The sequence below is a fragment of the Kwoniella bestiolae genome, chromosome 1, assembly GCF_000512585.2.
Source record: "Kwoniella bestiolae CBS 10118 chromosome 1, complete sequence".
NCBI classification, from domain to species: Eukaryota; Fungi; Basidiomycota; class Tremellomycetes; order Tremellales; family Cryptococcaceae; genus Kwoniella; species Kwoniella bestiolae.
In genome coordinates, this window is record NC_089241.1 from 6,125,925 (window position 1) to 6,144,067 (window position 18,143).

General features: G+C 47.7%; 8 protein-coding genes and 1 non-coding gene across 9 annotated transcripts; 4 read left to right on the forward strand and 5 right to left on the reverse strand.

Annotated features, from left to right (window-relative positions):
• Positions 1-501: 501 nt before the first annotated feature.
• Positions 502-588, reverse strand: I302_102287. Its single transcript has one exon. It is a non-coding gene; the product is annotated as a tRNA-Lys (tRNA).
• A 569-nt stretch (positions 589-1,157) lies between these two features.
• I302_102288 (uncharacterized protein) lies at positions 1,158-1,835 on the forward strand (the record flags this gene model as incomplete). Its single annotated transcript, XM_019187666.1, has 2 exons — positions 1,158-1,437; positions 1,540-1,835. The coding sequence occupies 2 exons, from the start codon at positions 1,158-1,160 to the stop codon at positions 1,833-1,835; spliced, it is 576 nt and encodes a 191-aa protein (XP_019050544.1).
• A 252-nt stretch (positions 1,836-2,087) lies between these two features.
• On the reverse strand, positions 2,088-2,569 carry I302_102289 (uncharacterized protein; the record flags this gene model as incomplete). Its single annotated transcript, XM_019187667.1, has 3 exons — positions 2,088-2,247; positions 2,328-2,418; positions 2,482-2,569. The coding sequence occupies 3 exons, from the start codon at positions 2,567-2,569 to the stop codon at positions 2,088-2,090; spliced, it is 339 nt and encodes a 112-aa protein (XP_019050545.1).
• Positions 2,570-2,985: 416 nt separating this feature from the next.
• On the forward strand, positions 2,986-4,976 carry I302_102290 (uncharacterized protein; the record flags this gene model as incomplete). Its single annotated transcript, XM_065869456.1, has 5 exons — positions 2,986-3,674; positions 3,770-3,884; positions 3,978-4,541; positions 4,608-4,709; positions 4,812-4,976. 5 exons carry the CDS (start codon positions 2,986-2,988, stop codon positions 4,974-4,976), a joined length of 1,635 nt encoding a protein of 544 aa, XP_065725528.1.
• Positions 4,977-5,210: 234 nt separating this feature from the next.
• On the reverse strand, positions 5,211-8,985 carry I302_102291 (uncharacterized protein; the record flags this gene model as incomplete). The annotated part of the gene is made up of 14 exons (XM_019187669.1): positions 5,211-5,801; positions 5,864-6,173; positions 6,237-6,270; positions 6,330-6,432; positions 6,487-6,500; positions 6,556-6,691; positions 6,749-6,885; positions 6,941-7,000; positions 7,058-7,199; positions 7,270-7,508; positions 7,565-7,774; positions 7,843-7,975; positions 8,163-8,486; positions 8,641-8,985. 14 exons carry the CDS (start codon positions 8,983-8,985, stop codon positions 5,211-5,213), a joined length of 2,778 nt encoding a protein of 925 aa, XP_019050547.1.
• Positions 8,986-9,634: 649 nt separating this feature from the next.
• Positions 9,635-11,525, reverse strand: I302_102292 (farnesyl-diphosphate farnesyltransferase; the record flags this gene model as incomplete). Its single annotated transcript, XM_019187670.1, has 5 exons — positions 9,635-10,018; positions 10,110-10,235; positions 10,317-10,899; positions 11,012-11,220; positions 11,340-11,525. The coding sequence occupies 5 exons, from the start codon at positions 11,523-11,525 to the stop codon at positions 9,635-9,637; spliced, it is 1,488 nt and encodes a 495-aa protein (XP_019050548.1).
• A 618-nt stretch (positions 11,526-12,143) lies between these two features.
• On the forward strand, positions 12,144-13,952 carry I302_102293 (transcription factor IWS1; the record flags this gene model as incomplete). Its single annotated transcript, XM_019187671.1, has 6 exons — positions 12,144-12,663; positions 12,733-12,821; positions 12,916-13,064; positions 13,123-13,252; positions 13,330-13,701; positions 13,818-13,952. 6 exons carry the CDS (start codon positions 12,144-12,146, stop codon positions 13,950-13,952), a joined length of 1,395 nt encoding a protein of 464 aa, XP_019050549.1.
• Positions 13,953-14,491: 539 nt separating this feature from the next.
• Positions 14,492-15,079, reverse strand: I302_102294 (mitochondrial 54S ribosomal protein mL49; the record flags this gene model as incomplete). The annotated part of the gene is made up of 3 exons (XM_019187672.1): positions 14,492-14,650; positions 14,735-14,746; positions 14,819-15,079. The coding sequence occupies 3 exons, from the start codon at positions 15,077-15,079 to the stop codon at positions 14,492-14,494; spliced, it is 432 nt and encodes a 143-aa protein (XP_019050550.1).
• Positions 15,080-16,055: 976 nt separating this feature from the next.
• On the forward strand, positions 16,056-17,918 carry I302_102295 (uncharacterized protein; the record flags this gene model as incomplete). Its single annotated transcript, XM_019187673.1, has 1 exon — positions 16,056-17,918. One exon carries the CDS (start codon positions 16,056-16,058, stop codon positions 17,916-17,918), a length of 1,863 nt encoding a protein of 620 aa, XP_019050551.1.
• Between the last annotated feature and the right edge of the window lie 225 nt (positions 17,919-18,143).

The following is an 18,143-nucleotide window of genomic DNA, read 5'->3' on the forward strand; positions in this document are numbered from 1 at the left end:
TTTTGATGATGAGTGGATTGACTCATTGATTTTCCCCAGTCAGGTTTCCTCCGTCCACGCACAGTCCTCTATCGCATCCCTTTGGTCCAAGCAAGTGATGAAATTCGCCTGCAATCTGAGAGTGTTAGATGCATACTGATCTTCTGTCTCACTGCATATCGTTTGGGTCGGATTTAGGACGTCATGTCCTTCATCAACGACGGTGAATAAAATCAGTCGATCAGCCAGGTAGTACCGAAAGAGCTGTCATCAGCTTCGTGCTGTTTCTCGTCAAGTCCCTTCGCAGCAAGAAAAATGTCCAAGACCCAGATGGGTCAATGACACCACTAACAACTGACATGTCAGTATCTCTTCGACCGCGGCAAGTGGGATGCATCGATGGCGCTCAGTGTGAGAACAAACCATCGGTGAACCTCAAAGCATGCATGGTTCCCGGGTGAGTCCACCATTGATTCGATCCGCAAAAGTACCACCAAGCAAGGTGTCACATCCAAAAACATGAGCCGATGCAGGGGCTCGAACCCTGGACCGTATGATACACGCAAGATTACGTAAAAGTCATAAGCTCTTCCACTGAGCTACAAAGGCTGATGTACAATTTTGTGTCCTGTAACACTCTACATATAATTTTCTAACTCTATCAGTGATAGCTGTCTACGAAATCGTGTCCCCAAGTCCCCATGTACATCAACTTGTTATGACAATAACGTAGGCGTCTTCTTTTAGACACAGACATTACTTCCTCCAGTCTGTTCATATATAGCGAGCTTGAGGTAAAGTCTTTTTCCCTGTGTAAGTTTTACTCCCAGGGAGCTACTGTGGACTCTCAATAAATCGTTCTGATCAATTATCGAAGGAAGCCTTTCAAGGTCACATGAGTATCACACGACAAGTAACTTAGGTGTACTGACCACTCGTAGTGTGTATTCGCTCCTCCTCAGTGACCCATCTCCTTTGTTCTTCTCAACATCCGAGAAGCACGATGATTTCTAACGTGCGGAGCATTCTCATCTAACAATGCTTATATGGTACCCGGTGGCGAGGAGATTGTGTATCTCTGAAGTGTCTCGATTTATCTTTCTATCTGACGATCAAATTGACGGACAATCGTTTTCAAGATTCTCACCGCCAACATCATGCCCATCGTGCCGATCACCATGTCTGAAAAGCAATCTCTCAAGTCAAAAGAGAAGATAAAACCTATCAAGGAGAAGGCTGAGTCTGCCTATACTCTGGAAAAAAGAGCCAAACCTGAATCAGGAATTGCAACTAACATGGACAAGCTGAGCTCTTCGGCCAAAAATGATAAGAGAAGCAACAAGTCAACGAAAGAGTCTAAACACCCGGTCAATCGGGATCGTCGCAGAAAACAAGCGACCTCAAGATCCATCATCGACGAGGAGATGCAGGCACTATGCCGTGGACTTGGAAAGATGGGTAATTACTTGCTCTTCCCTCATACGTCTGTGTGCCATATGGCAATCATAGCGTTCTTCCCACGGTAATATGGTCAATGATGCTGATGCAGTGAACAAACAGGTCTTGATCCCTCGATGGAGAATCGTGATGAAGAAGGATGGCTTGATAAAACAGCGGATCCTCCCGAAGAAGCCGATGAGTCCACCTGCGAGTATTTAGACTGGGATAGTCCAGGCGTGATGTTCACCGGCAGGATTCCTTACGAACACGAACCGAGTCTGGGTGTCCCAATTCCCCATTCGCAAGACGATTTGTTGGTCTTCCGATCTGTGGATAGCCGTATAGAGGACGATGACACCGAGATTCGCCCAGTGGAGTCAGAGATAAGAGAACCTAGAAGTGGGATCCGTGAATGATCTTTCGAGGGTACAGTACAAGCAGAACCAGATGCACTCATCGGCATGATTGGCGAGTGAGTTTGGTGGATCTGAGTGATAACATTGGACAATGCAGTTGAGATGGTCAAGTATGTCATTTATGGGTCATGTTCCCGCTTGCTACTGTAAGTTCAAGCACAATCTGTGGAACAGGTGCAAAGGGATGCGCGATCAGTAGTAGATGTACAAACCGGAAGAAGTGTGAGCAGTATTTTACATACAAATCGAAATCTATTTCCTCTGATCACTCGGAGCCTCCTCCTTCAATCCCGCCATCTTCCTCAACCTCTCTGCCCGACTCTTCCGTAATGCCTCTACAGCCTGACGACCATGTTCTGATCGGTTCGCTATGTAATCTAATTTGGCTGCGTCCATCCGGTCCTGCGTCATACTGATTAGAGTATCAGCATACCGTTTGTGTGTATCTCGCGGGATATCCAAAAGATGCGATATGGTGCAGAATGGACTTACTAATCCCTCATGCAATTCTGCATATCATCTAATTTATCTTTACACACAAACGGTAAGGTGAAGGTTCGTCCGGTTGCACATTCCGCAAAGGCTATAGCAAGTCCAGGTCCAGGTTAGTCTTACTGTCCACACCCCCCTCGGGCGATGGACTCACCCTTGACATAATTGTCACACGATTTCAACGCATCTGACTTGACTGATTCCAGTACCTCGGTGTCTTCTCTCCGTGATAATGCTTCCATGTTGAATTCGGAGAGTTGGAGATGGGGACAAGGGGAGCAAGTGGGAATATGAGATGTCTATCTGGTACGACCGCAGTCTAAGATGGATCCGAGTCTGTCGGCAAGTGAGCTCTGTATGTGTTTCGTTGGTTTGTACTATGATATTATTCTTCATGCAAGATCCACGATGTCAATGTCGATGTCAAGCTCAACCTCACTGGCAAGAGCGATTTTTGCCGAACATCATCCCACCAACTTTTCGAGCGAAGGAAACTGATGACATCATCACTTCCACTTGCACTGTCGAAGAGATTTTTCAGAAAGATGGAGGTAGACCACTAATCTTATCAACAATGTAATGCATGTTATGTCTCCCTCAGGATTCGTCCTTCAGTAACATCTTCTGAGGTCGGGTCATCCTACTCACCCGGCTCAAAATGAACAACAGACATGGTCTACCCTCCCGACCCAACTTCTCTACTCCGGCACCCTCCCATGCAGGTCCATCTCAGCCCCGACCACCATCGCACAACCAACAAGGTCAACGTAGGAATCGACCTCCCGCAAACCACCATCACCAGCAACAACAGCAACACCAATCATACCAAAACCAACCTGTGAACAGCCCATCACTACCGTACGACCCTTACGCCGGTCAAGCTGCATACCCACAATATGGACTCCCTCAATCTCCCTACGGTATGGGAGCAGCAGGGTATCAACCCAACTTATCAGGTGGATATCCCTCTTTCTTCCCTCAGCCAATGTACCCTCAATATTCCAATCAACTCTCCGCTCAAGCTTTATTCAATCAACCTCAACAACAAGCCATGAATTCAGGTGGTTATTCCTATTCGTCCACCTACACCCAATCTTACCAAACAAACCAACCTCCAAACAAGAGACATCGTCCAAATGCCCAGCCTGGAATTATGGGAGATCCATCTGTAGGGGGTCGTGGTAATGTCAACGTAGGAATGTGGAGGAACTGTCAGCATCCAGGATGTAAATTCGTGGGACCGTCTGATAAAGTCCAGATCCACGAGGAGGATAGGCATCTGATCTTTGTTGAGGGGAAGATGCCAGAGAGGAGTGAAGAGGAAGAGAGGTATGCGAGGAGGAAGGGGTAAGTTTTCATTTCTTCTTGAGCATCGTTTATCTTGTACTCAGATGAGACTTACATATGGATCAAGTTCGTTGATGCTTTCTCACTTGGTATAGCCCGCCACTCCCTATTCAAGGTACGAATATTCTGCTAAACACTCCCGAAGAGCTCGAAAAATGGCTAGCGGAGAGAAAAGCCAAATGGCCAAGTAAGAAGCGAATACAGGAGAAGGTGTGTGCTGTCATTATCCCTTCAGTGTACAACCCACTCGACCGATACAATGGGAATTTTAAATGACGCTGATTTTTTGTATATGTGATGTAGGAGGAAGAAAGGGCCGCTGCGATTGCTCGAGGCGAGGTTCCCGCAAGGGGTAAACGCAGGAAGCTGGACGCTGCGACAGTAGCCGAGGAATGGGGTAGAGAGCCGAATTTGAATGAAATACGGGGCGATCAGGGGAGAGGTAGAGGTGGTAGAGGAGGGCGAGGAAGAGGAAGAGGGAGAGGGGGCTTTGTCGGACGGACACAGGTACCCGAAGCACCACAGCCTGTAGACGAGGGCTGGAGTCGAATCACCACTTTACCAGATATCAAATCACGTACCAAACCCCCAAGTCCCATACCAAGTTCGAATGCTTTGATGGCTTTGGAAGGGTACAACACCCCTTCTCCGAGTGGATCCAGCGACTCGGAGTCGGACTCAGAGAGCAGTAATACTAGCGATTCAGATTCTTCTTCAGAGGACGAATCCAGCTCGAGCGAAGATGTCAACGCTTCATCTCAGGCCCAAGAGAAAAAGCCGAGCAGAGACCAGAAGGAGATATGTCAGTTCTTCAAGAGGACTGGGACCTGTAGATTCGGTAATAGATGCAAAAACTCGCATATCATCGTGAGTCTTGCGGTACAATGGCCATTGTTCCTTCCGCAAATGGTTGTTGATCGGTTTTGTACGTAGGAAGAGAAACCTGTAAACGCAAACGAGTCCAAAGCACAACCTCGTCAACCTGTGATCAACAAGAAACAGAATCATTTCGCCAGACCCAGCATGATAGGATCGGTGAGTAACTTTACCTTCAGCTAACCTCCTCAACAACACCCATACGCAGGCCTCTTCATCTTGCTAGCAAAGCCTTCAGCTGACAATCGATCCGTGCTATAGCTCCTGTCCAACCCTATCCAGAATACCATCTCCCAACTGTCCCAAACCATCCGATTCTTAGTAGCCAACAACATGTTAGAAGGAGTCGAACTGAATCCAGGTGATGCTCAAGCGCAGGAGGATGAGAAGAACAAGATCAAAGAGATAGAGGCAGAAGATCAGTAAAGCTGCGAGAGCAGAATAGGAGATGTTCAATCCATGATTCTCCTGCTCACATCACGATCAGTGTGTACTCCAAAACTTGCATCGCATTTGCATATTCCCATATATCATCTGTACTCCATAATTCATCAAGCATATACATAATTATCGTAAAACATCGTTCCATTCTACCCTATTCCTGCATATGTCTGTATCTGCACAGAACCAGACGACCCGACCTCACACCATATGCAAGATCTATTTCAGCGGATCAAAATCACCCCAATCTGCCTTCCCACCATTCCCACCCGCACTCTTCCCCCAAACAGCTTTCGGCGCTGAAGAAGGAGTCATCAAACCAGATTGCCAACCCGGCGGAGGCTTTACCGTAGGCTGAAGTGCAGGCGCAGGCTGGGGTTGTGGTGGCTGTTGTGGCTGATAGGATGGCTGTTGTATCTGAGGAGGAGGAGACATGAACGATAGTGGGTTGGGATGGAGAGGTTGAGGAGTCAATGAGATATTATAATTTGGTCCGTTACTACCACCTGTACCGGTGGACGTAGGGAATCTAGGTTGAGGTGCGAGAGAGGGCGATTTCATAGGTTGTAATGGTGCGAAGGATGTGGAAGGAGGAGATATGGAGGGAGCGAGGGTGGGTGGTGATTGGATAGAGGGGGAGGATGGGGGGAATGCAGAAGAGTTGAATGTCGATGGAGGGACTGGTCGTGCTTTCAACTTTGACGATCCCACCCCGAGATTACTGCTTGATCTGGCGGTTGTATTGAGATTGGGTGAACTGGGGATTGAAGATCCGGTGTTGTTCACTGATAATGATGGGAAGGTATTTGACTATAAAGTAGGATATATCAGTATCCCGTGAGACTCAATTTAAGGGTAATACGATAATTTACCAATCCACCAACACCCCCACCTACATTATCGGAATCACCATTCAACCACCCTTCATCATCCCATGGATCGCTCACTCCGACCGTACTTGAAAATACGGGATTAGGCGAAGGAGCCGCTGAGCCGCCTCTGACAAGAGTTTCGAAATCAAGTTCCCCACCACCACTACCGCCACCGAGATTTGGTGTACTGCCATTCAGCGAGAAAGCATTTTGAGCTGCCAGAGAAGCTGTTTGAGCTTCAATCCGATGAACGTCCCGTAAATGCTGGGAATGTTCTTGCTCTACTCTTGCGCCTAGGGTCTTCACCACGCTACGAGTTTGACCAGCAAGTCAATATGTGGGTCTTCGCTATATGGTGAAATATTTGGCTTACCTCATGAATTTGGCGAACTGACCTGCGTTAAGTACTGCGCCGATGGAATCTCCAGTCAGCTACGTGTTGTCAACGATGGAAATTGACGCTCACAAGGACCCATCGACATAGCCCACAACTGCGGTAAGACCAATGTAGCAACAGCCTCTCGATCAACTTTCGCGCCCATCGCTTCGTGCACGGCTAAGGTTGCCATCTACAGCATCTGTCAGTTTGCAGTCGAGCGGGTGTTGTGGATGCATCAACTGACCATCACAGCGGGTTCTGAGGTCGACCATCAGCATAAACGACATCATGTGCAGGGGATGAAAGAGCTCACCTTTCGTCTTTATCTTTGCCAGTAGCGGGACCAGCTTAGTAGTCAGAGTGGCTTTATCAAGCGTCTTGACCATCGACGTAAAACATTCTAGTGTCTGCACTTTTACCGATAATATCCTCGTTCTCGTGAATAGAATCTATCACACCCCTCAGCTTGTAGAATGAGATTCGTGACGAAGGATGAGGTAACTCACAGCCACCTTAACAAGCAAGACATTCTGCACAGTCCCATAATCCAATATCTCACATAGATGGGGAACGGTCTTGAGGACCTTTTCCTGTACGGGTAGATGTTCGCATTCCAGCGAGTTGTATATCAATGGCATTACATCTGGAAATGCATCAGTCGAAGTCGTCAAAGCAATTCATGCTCGTGGCGGACTCACGTTCACGGAATATAGGGGGTGTAGTCTTCTCTTCAAACAGCGATAGATGCTCCAACAGAGCTGCATCGAGAGCAGGGTCAGCAGACAACCCATATCAGAACGAGGATTACAACTTACTGAGCATGTTCTGAGGTGGATCTTTCAATGCAAACAACGGTTGTAGTTTTGGTAACACACTTGCGAATTCGTCTTTATTGAGTCTTTTCGAGATCTCAAATACGTTTGGTAAGATGAATGGCAACAGATAGGGATCTTTCATCTATGCAATCGAAGTCGCCAATTACAAGTCAGCTGAGACCACACATTTCCAAGATCTTGCCGCAACTTACCTCTTCGAGCAAACTAGGCAGGACTTTTCCTTTTCTCAACCGCTCTGAGAAAGTAGGCAAGACCCTTACTAATCCTCTGAGGAAGGTCGCCTTCTCCTCACGAGGTTTAGAAGCGAATGTCGTGGGATCGAGAAAATTCAATGTGGAGATGGCCAAAGAAGAGAAAAAAGGGTGAGAAGGCAAGGAAGCGAGAGATATTCGAGTCGAAGGTTGCCGAGTGAGCAGTCGTGGTAGTAAGTCTATCAATGTTGATTATTAGCATAAGTAGTGAGCAGAAGCGCATGACAAGACTGACCTTTAAGCTCGGAACTGCATCTCTCCCATTTACTTCCACTCATCCATTCCCTCCTCGCCAGCGAGCCCTCGACATTCTGACGCAGACTCTGCATGGACCCTCTATTCTGGAAGGGCGGTTTCCCACCCATATGTACAGCGTATAGTAGACATCCCAGAGAGTATAGATCAGATGAAGGCGTCAATTGGGAGTCGAGGGCATATTCGGGTGCTGAGGTGAAGGGAGAAGTCAGATTTAGCTGATCAGAACCCTGGCTTGGAGAAAATGTCAAGACTAACCCAGATAGTCCAACTTCCACTGTACTTGAGGTGGTAATCTCGCATCTACCTCTGGATAGACATACTTCGTAGGTGTTCCGTCGGGCTGATTGAGGGGAGTCATAAATGATAGACCCGATAATTTCCAATCTCCCTGTGATTACAATGGATATGACGACTCATCAGCTTGCTAGTCCATATATTGAGGTATACATCCCTCAGCTTTTACGACCTCCCTTTCCTTCTCTTCTGAATGATGGACAGTGATTACCCATCATTCCAACCTGTACTTCCCGCGTACTATCCTAAACTCCCTCATGAAAAAAGACAGACAAACCCACCTTCGCATTAATAATCACACCTTCCGGCGAAATATTCAAATGCACCCCCCTCCCCTTCTCATGCAAGAACCCAAGGGCTTTAGCAATCTGCAGAGTTCCCTTCTGAATTTCCACCTCGTCCAGATCGACCGAATCGCCATTCACCATCTCCGCCGTGGGCGGTCTTCCACCCCTGGTCTTGCCCGATGAAGCCGCGGAGGCGAATAGGGAAGAGAGCGAGGCGGTCACTCGTTCAGTTATGAATGTTAGTTCTGAGCGGGATTCCTCGAGGGGTTCTACCATGTGGAGGATATCTGGATGACGGAGTCGGGAGAGGGATGAGGCCTGGGAGTGAAGAGTTAGTATCGAGTAGCATAAGAGGTGGAACTGAGTGATTATGTCGAAGAATCGTTCGTCTTGGTAGGACAGTTGCTTGATATCTTCCGCCGGGGTATGCAGGACGTAACATAGGTTGATTGTGAAATGCCACTAGACTCACCTCCTTCTTCAACTGCTCAATAACCCAATCCCTCCCCCCCATCCCCCCAGAACTGACCGAAGGCTTAATCCCATCCAACACCCTCTTCTCAAACACCCACACGCTCACTTCCTTGCCCGTGGTCTTGTGAGACCCACCAAGGACTTTCCATAATCCCACATTGAACGATTTCACCGCTGTCCCAGCTCCCGAGGAGGAGGATGATCCGGGAGTGGGCGACGAGGGGAGGGTTAAGTTCGATGAAGATGAGTTTGGTGATGGGGCGGTAGAGGATGATGAGGTTTGTACGTTGTATGCTGATAGGTAGGTTGATTTGGTGAATAGGTTGGAGGCTGCTGCGAACATTGTGTTTGGCGAGTCGAGCTGGTATTTGTGTTATGTTCGATGAGACTACCGCTACGCAGTCACTTCCGGGCTCTACTCTGCTGGGTCAGTCAAGGTATCTGCTTGTTGAACTGGGCAAGGATAAATGTTTCGATATATGATGGACGTGGAGACGAAGAACAGTAGAACAGTGAATGGTATCAAAGGAGTGACGAGTAACAAGTGAATCAGATCGAATAACCAGGTCCGAGCGAGAGCGCGTCACAACGTACAACATGATAACTTGGCTTCAATCTCGTTTAACAATACCTAGGTTACTCATATAACAAACTCATATATGCATGCATGCTCACTTTGTCACTACTCATGTGCCCTCTCAGTAGCCAACGGCGAACCCAAAATCCATATACGTAGGTAGATGCATAACAAAACCAAAGGCAAAAGGGTATATACCATAAACACTAACAGAATCCCAATCCAACCGGTAACTCTACCGTTTCTGTTCACTTTTCACTTTCCACTTGCCATCTCCTCAATACTTCCACCCTCTACCCATCGAACTCAGCAAATCCAATCCCAACTGAAGAGTCCTTGCTCTCATCTCGCACAATCACGTCTTACTACACATTCCAATCACCATCAGCACACAATTCTTGACCAACGCCCAAGATCAACTCACATTAGGATACATCTTCATGATGATCCAGACCACACCCCCGCCCAGACCCATCATCAACGCCAGAACTCCAAAGATCACACCACCAATCATCAACCACGGAGCACCCTCTTTCTCCATCTCATCATACTTCGCTTTGATCTCCGCTTCCTCAGCTGGCGTTCTGGTCTTGATCACTCCACGAGCTCGGAGGTCAGCCATGAATTTCTCTGATTTTTCCCTTTGGGCCTTCTCTTGCGCGTCCTTCGCTAGCTTTATGAATAGGGTTGCTCGTGCGTCGGTCGAATCGGGGTCGATGGCTGAGGCGGCCCGTCCGCCGCTGGAGGGGGTGGAGATGTTGATGAAGGAGGGGTAGTGGTGTTCGGCCCATTGATCGATCTGTGGGAGGTGCACGGTATTCAGCCCAGATGACAATTGCAGTTGGGTAATACCAATAGGAGGGTAGATGGATAGTAGAAAGTCAACGCACCTTTCCACAGGCGATACTGAGTTTCAACAGGTTGGGATCCTCTATCTTGACCTTCGCGTGGATCTTTCGAGCGTATTCTCTGAAGATGTACGCTACATCTCGAGGGTTGGTAGCTCGGAGGATCAGCTGTAAGCCAACAGAAAATCCATTAGCAATCTGTTCATTTCCCTCTTACTCCAATACTCTAAGATGGACCACTAAACTCACTCTCACAGTCTCCCCTTTCCTGATCTTGACGTTCTCCCTAAAGATCCTAGGATTCATGAACGTCCTCTCCAACGTAGCAATAGCCATAACAGCAGGGATAGCCACAAAGTTGAACACGCTCTGACACTTAAGCAGCGTCATATAATCCAACGCGTCCGTAGCGTGTCTAAGAGCGTCCAAGACCATATCCGATGAAGCCCATAATGCCTCCGTCTCTCTCGCAGGATCAATAAGCTCTTTCATAGAGTTGAATCCATATTTCGACCAAATAGCCTTGGGCCAGAACCCCCTCCCTTCAATGACATCTTCATGTATATCCCTGTAGATATTCGTCTTTTGCAGGAGTAATCCCATAGAGTTGGATAGGGTCAATTGATCTTTGATGAATTCGCGTTCCTTCCCTGAAGCTGAGAAGAGACCTGATAGACCTTCGCCGACGAGACCAGCCACATAATGGCAGTAGAGATCGTAGTCTGCTATACTGTTGACTTCCGCTACGGGTTGTTCGGGGGTAGCTAAAGCGGCGAAATCGGCCATGCCGTGGCCCATCTTCTTGCAGATGTCGGCGATGACTGCTTGGTATCTGCGCAGACAGTATACAAAGTTAGCTATGTATTTACTCGCTACGTTCGGGGGTAGTGCGATGTATTACACTTAGAACAGGATTGAGTTGATAGAAACGAGTAATCACTTACTCAGGTTTCAACTCCGAGAACTCATATTGGATATTGTTAAACCCTTCCAAAACAATCTTATCTTTCTCTTTCGATTCATGGAAAGTCCATCCAGGTTCGTACAATTTCTCGTGAAGGGATTTCAAAAGAGGTAATTTCGTTGAATTGGGGATTGTCATATCGTCTTCTACCGTGTCGAGCGCTCTCAAGACGAGGTAGAATATACAGACCTACAATAGGCACCAACGACAATAAGAATTAGTAATCTTTATTCAGGATGTTTTCAATATGAAGATCCGTGTGGTATAGACGATGATACATGCGTTGTAAAGGGTGATCTCGCACTCACAGTCCTAGCCAAATCACCTTCCAACTCCATGATAACCCTTGCGAAACTCCTCGAAGTCAAGTCCAAGTACTCCCAGCATTTCTTCATGGATTCTCGGTTGTAATGCGTAGTGGGCCATTGATCCTCTGCTTTGATATCTCGGAAATCCTTCCATATGGCAAAGTTTATGAGAGCACGGAGCTCCATCTACGATTCGATCCAAACAAGGGAGAGTGTCAGTACTTTCTCTACCAACTGAATTGAGAAGGGTTGAGAGGGGTAAGCATGACATACAGGATGAGTGACGGCTATCAACAACATGAATAATCAGCTACCATTCAACATCATCTCATGAAGGATCAAAAGGATCAGTCTCACCGAGCATCGCATAGTTCACGACACCCATGTTGTGTAAATTGATCTACTTGTTTTGAGCCGAAAGGCAGATGTGGGCGAAGAGTGCTGAAGGGAGTCTTTAATGAGCCTCTCCGGAAGGGTTGCTGTGAATGATGAGGAGACGAGGGAATGATAGGGGATATGTAGAGGAATATATGTATGTATGGTTCGAGGGATGTTCAGTAATGTTATGCCGGTGTATACGGTGTACGGTGTACGGTGATACGATAGACATCCAAAGCACGGACATCAGGGTAAAAACAAGTCAAGACACGCGACACAGGCATTCCTTAAATGGGGGTACTTTTCAAGTATCTAACCCATCCATCCATCAACCTTACCATAACGGTTCCAACCTGCTCACTCTAAATATCCACATCCACATTCAACTTTACTCAACATACATCTCATACTCAAATATCACCTAAGATGTCCGCCTCACCCCCACCTCCAGCAGCGTTAGACGCAGAAGAAGTCAACCCATCAGATATCGTCGTAGATAGTAACGTGGCCAACGAAAATGTCGATGTCGACATTGACGAAGATGAGGATGAGGACGAAAGACCAAGAAAACGATTAGCTTTCCCTCCTCGACCACCTGCAGATATAGGAGCAGACGGTACCCTCCCCACTACAGGGAACGACCAAGATATCGATGTCGATGTCGATGTAGACGTTGATGAGGAGGGAGAGGGAGAGTACGTAGCAGCCACAGCTACTCAGGCAGCCAAAATCCCGAAATTCAAGAAGACCAGGCGAACTTCCGACGACGACGAGGATGAGGTCGAAGAAGAAGATGATGATGATGATGAAGAGAGGCGAAGGAGGAGGAAGAAGAAGAAGAGGATGGAGAATAATAGGAAGAGACGTGAGAGGGGTGAGGATGATGATGTAGATGTGGATGAGGATGAGGAGGGGGAATCGCAGCCTGTTTATGATGAGGCGACTCGTAGGTCCAACTCTCGCATCTGACATGAGCTGGATTGAGGTATGAGCTGATCCTCATGGTCGTATGTAGAACGACGTATGGCGCTGGAAGAGAGGATTGATAATATCGGGAAGAAAGCAAAGGTTACCAGGAGGAAGAAGAAGGGAGATGACGAGGATGTGAGTGATACAAGTAGTGGAGCTCACATATACACGCTCTCTATCCTGATTCGCCTCGGAATCGGAGAATATACTGATGTGATATTGGTACTAGATCGTCGACAGCTATCACGACGAGATTTGCGCTAGACTACGAGACAGGATGATCTCTGCTGCAGATAAAGATGAAGCTGCGAACAGACAAAAGCTGCCAGGTACAGCCAAGTTAGCGATGTTAGATGAAGTCATGGGAGTTTTGAGAAAGTGGGTCTCTGTCGTAGCTAGATGGGTTGCAGAGCTGACATTCTTTTTTGACTTTCAGTACCACCCTTTGGCAGAGTATAGTAGATAATGGTGTTCTGGAAGCGGTCAAGAGATGGTTGGAGCCTTTACCTGATAGGAGTCTGCCATCTGTCGGTATCCAAAAAGCCATCTTCGAGGTGTTACCAAAGGTGAGTTGACACTATTCAGCTGTTTACCATACGCCCTGCTGGGATAACAAAGCTGATCCGCATGTCCTCCCTCCCAGATGGATCTCGACACTACTACCTTGAAAGAATGCCGAATAGGTCCCATAGTCCTCTTCTACACCAAAACCAAACGAGTCACCCCATCAATTAACAGACAAGCGGACGCCCTCGTCCAATCATGGTCCAGACCCATCATCAAGCGACCCGCCAACTTCCGATCCAGGCAGGTCGATACGCAGGATGATCTTCCCTTACCTTCCGATTCTCAGGGACGCGATAGGGACGAGATGGAACTTTCTCAGACTCAGCATTCTCAGGCTTTGTCGCTTGGTGGTGGGTCTCAGCAGAGGACGAAGGCTAGGAGGTTCGATATTAAGACGGCGTTGGCGGAGAACGCTGGTAGGAAGGGTGCGAGGTTGCAGATTGTCAAGGTGGGTTTGGATTGTCTTGAACATTCACCCGTTACCTACAAAGATCACTGGATGAATGAGGGGATGCCACTATCCTCCCGTAATATACCACGATGCTGACTCTGTCACATCATTAGGATATTCAATATACCGTCGCACCCGAATCGCGAACCCAACATCTCGCAGAGGAAATTCAACATGTGTCTAGAATTCAGATGGATAACAAGAAGTTCAATAAGTTTGCTAGACAGATGAAAGCTGGTAGGAAGTGATTGCGAGGGCTGGGTGAAAAGGATCGTATCGTGTATGTAAGGTTATTCATGAGAAGAGCGGAAGTGCCTTTGTGAGGTCTGTTTCGAGGGGATGGGTGAAAGAGGCGGTTTCAAGTGGATAGTGAAAATGCGAATGATCCGCTAGGTCTCATAAACAGAGGTTTCCTGAGATCGGGCCGAGTGGAAAGAAATGGAGATATTCCTACTTGTCATATCTGAAGATATGTCTATTGAATGTTGTAGCATGCATATAAATCGATCGAACATTTTCTTCCACCTCTCATAAGCTCTTAGCTTGGGGATCAAGCCGTGAACATCTCTGCGCGAGATGAGCAATTCCCACTTGCTTCCAGTCTCAACGCCGTCATCTTGTTGAAAGGTATCACAAGACTAATCATCTCAGTTACACCCCGCTTTCTCAGCCTCTCGACGTGTCATTTCGGTATGGATGCACCACGGGCAGATAGGTGGTACAATGAAAAGGTGATCCAGTGATTGTGGATTATGAATACATGTCATGCTCTTTTGAAAAACCAAAGCTAAAATCCCCTACCTTCCAACCACCCTTTCACCTCGTCCACCCAATGTCCCTTGATCTGCAGGTGGTTGTTCGTAGGTCTCACTGTGACTTTTGGGGAGTGTGTGAAAGGGTCTATGTGCAGGTCGGATAGGTAGGATGTGAGTTGGGTTTGGAGGGTCTGGTGATAGTCATGAACTTGGTAAGTATCATATTCGCGGGCATGGGACATATGCTAAGATCAATGCGGTTTGAAGATACTCACTCTGACATCGCCCTAATGAAGCAGAACACATCCACAGAATCAGCATCATAATATAATCAGTTGAACGATAGAAATCAAACTCACATCAACCTTCCTTATAATCGTAGTTACAGCCCCCCCATTCCTTATCTTAGAATACACGGGTAACTTCCCTCCATCACTCCTGTTCACATGATACCATCCTTCCTGTCGTAGAGTCGAGCTCGATCCTGAGGCTACGCTATCGGATATTGTTGAAGAAGGCAAAGTAGAGGAGGAAGCGATTGCTGGAGTAGGGGGAAGAGGGGGTGGTGCTCGTTTGCCTCGGGAGGCCATTCGTGCTAGGGATAGTATCGTGGGACGCATCTTGTGTTGTCTTGCTGAATATAGGGTATGGGTGGTCGATCGATGACTTGATGTTATGTTGACTCTTCAAAGTTGTTGAATCGTATTGGACTTTCATCCGTAATTCTTCGGCTCGAGGTCGAAGAAATTCGTTATGAGGGAATTGTAGCGAGAGATTTGATTCCGCTATAGTATCACCACGTGGCAGCACAGATCCAAGGCGCAATCTATGCACTTGATCTTTGATGCCCTTTGTATGCATATATATCTGTATCTTTGCGACGCTCATATGACCTACGAACAGCATGATACTACCTATGCACGAGGCTTGAATTGTACAGCCCTAATGTGAATACCAACGACTACTCGTATGGTAATGTTGTGTAGTAGTATTGCTCGTGCTCACCGCCACGACGCGTCTTTTTGACTGTCGCCGCACTACACGCACAATAGAAAGAATTGTTACTCACAGATCTGCAGATCCTCATCCTCATCCTCTTTGATATCCCTCACCCCGTCATTCAACCACATACCCCTTCATCTATATATCCTCATCAGACTCTGATCATCACGACATCCCTAAGAGAACGACCCACTTCACAGCCTACACCGATCACGAACTTTCCAACCCCCCAAAATATCCGTTCCTTTCTCTTCATAGCCATATTCCCACGTTGACGACGCTTTCACCACTTGACGTGCGACGACTATTACGACCATCACATTGAATCATATCAATCATATCAATCATATAATCAGCGCTATCTCTGCATCTGTCAACCGAGGAGTCTGCACGTTGATCCTTCATCACACGATAACGCGCACTTGCTGTGTTCTCTGTTGCCTTGACAATAGTAAGATCAGACGGTAGATTCTAGTGAGTTACAAAGCAAACGAGTCCCAAGAGTGAATCGAAATCTCACCGTTGCTCCCCAGCTCGTAGCTCCTAGACCCATACAATATCTTACCCCCTTCACTCCCCAGTAATCACATCACGATGACCTCCCCCAACCCAGCGGACCATCCGCTCCCAATCTCACCAGACCCCAACATCTCCCCCATCGCCACCGTCCCACTAGCCCTCCCACCCGACACACCAGATTTCACCGCCCCTCCTGCTTCCTCCGACCCCTCACCCGAGACGGAAGCTCTAATCGCATCCTTACAATCTTCCCTCGCCACCGCCCAACACACCATATCAACCCAGACCACTCGCCTATCATCTTTATCAGACGTGGAGACCGAGCTAGGTCAGCTCAAAGATCAATATGCGTTCCTATCAGCCGCAAAAGAGGCTGTAGAAACCCAGCTCCAAGAGGAGATCAAGAAGCGTGAGGTGGCAGAAGAGAATGTGGAGATGCTCCGAGGGCAGGTCGAACAGGCCCGAAGGGGGGTTATGACTCTTCAGAAGCAGGAGGCAGATCGAAAGCGCATGAGTACCATATCTGGCTACTCAACTGCCAACGGAGTCTTGGGATTGGGGTTGAACGGTGAAGAGGAGATACTGAGCTCGGCGACGGAGAGGGATAGTGCAAGTTCGAGGGAAAGTAAATTGGTGAAAAGGCAATCTATAATGAGGTCCCACAGGAGACAATCAAGTCAATCTGAACCTTCCATCAACGAGTTACATGAACGAGGGTCTCTGGTCACTTCACCAAATATGCAGAACTCCCGAGATCCCAGCGGAACATTACGACCGATCGGTCAAGGAGGATTGAGAGAATTGAGATTGGGTCATACACCCCCCTCTGCCACTCTTCCATCAGCCAACTTACCTTCTCCCAACGTCCCTCTTTCCGGTGCCAACAATCCACACCAGTCGGGATACTTTGACGATCATACTTCCGAGCCTCCCTCTTCTGTCACCTCAAAAACATCCGAATTACCTTTCAAAAAGGAGATCGAAGCGGTGGAAGAAGCTACGAAATTACGAAATGAGCTATCAGTTTTGCAAAGTGAATTAGAAGAAAGCGAGGAAGCTAGGATGGCTAGTGAATCGTGTTTGAAGGCTTTGAGGGAATTCATGGCTCAGGATCCCAATTCTACTACATCGGGTGAAGGTGAAGGAGGAGGAGAAATGACCATGTCCACGGCGGATTTGTTAAAGGGAATTAGATTACCTCCCTTACCTACCGATAGAGATGCCGACGAAGAACAACGCAATGCAGAGGCCGAGAAAGCTAAACCGGCAGCGGGAGGGTGGGGGTTCAAATTATGGAATGCTAAACCCACTTCACCAGGGAAAGAGGTTCCTCATGGTGCGGTGTCACCCCAACAAAAGACACTATCACCTATTGAGAATCGCTCAAGAGCTGGGTCCACAGCGACGGTCTCTCCTTTACCTACACCCGCTACCGATGATATCGCCACGCCCACTTCTGGACTGACAGCCTCTACTACTGTCAGCTCACAAACCCCTTTGAGCAGCTTTGTGAGCAATTGGACGAAGGGAGTGACTAGTCCACCTACCACCGCGGGTATATCCTCGCCTCAGACCGAACGACCGACAAATAGCAGGAAAATTAGCGTGACCAACTTCTTCTCGCGAGGAGCCAAGAAAGAAGTCCCGCCTTCCGCTGAGGCTTTGAAGGAGGAAAAGGAATTACCTACCCCGCCTGAGATTGTAGGTGCGGAAGATACCGGATCTTCAGATGTCAAGATTAGTTTGGAACCTAGTCCTGAGATTGGGACGAGGGAGTTGATATTTGAGGATTCTCGTAGATACTCAAAGGGGACTAGTGGGACGACAGTAACGGAGTTGGAGGATGAGTTGGGGACGCCGCAGAGTAGTTTGAAAGGTGCTGAGGGGGAGGGGGATAAGGAGAAGGAGAAGGAGAAGATGGAAGAGGTCGCTCTGTGATCTGACTCGATAGTCGTGTGGGACGGTTTGAAGTTTGACGTTTGATGATGATAAGGATGCTTTGGTGATTGGCGATTGGTGATGGAATGGTGGGAAGTTTCTCGAATGATAGACGATACCTTGATGCTTGATGATTGTTTCTATTTTGGATATTTTGGTTTCTCATCCTTGCCTGTCCACTGTGTACAATTATACAATGCGATCATTATCATATATACATCTTTA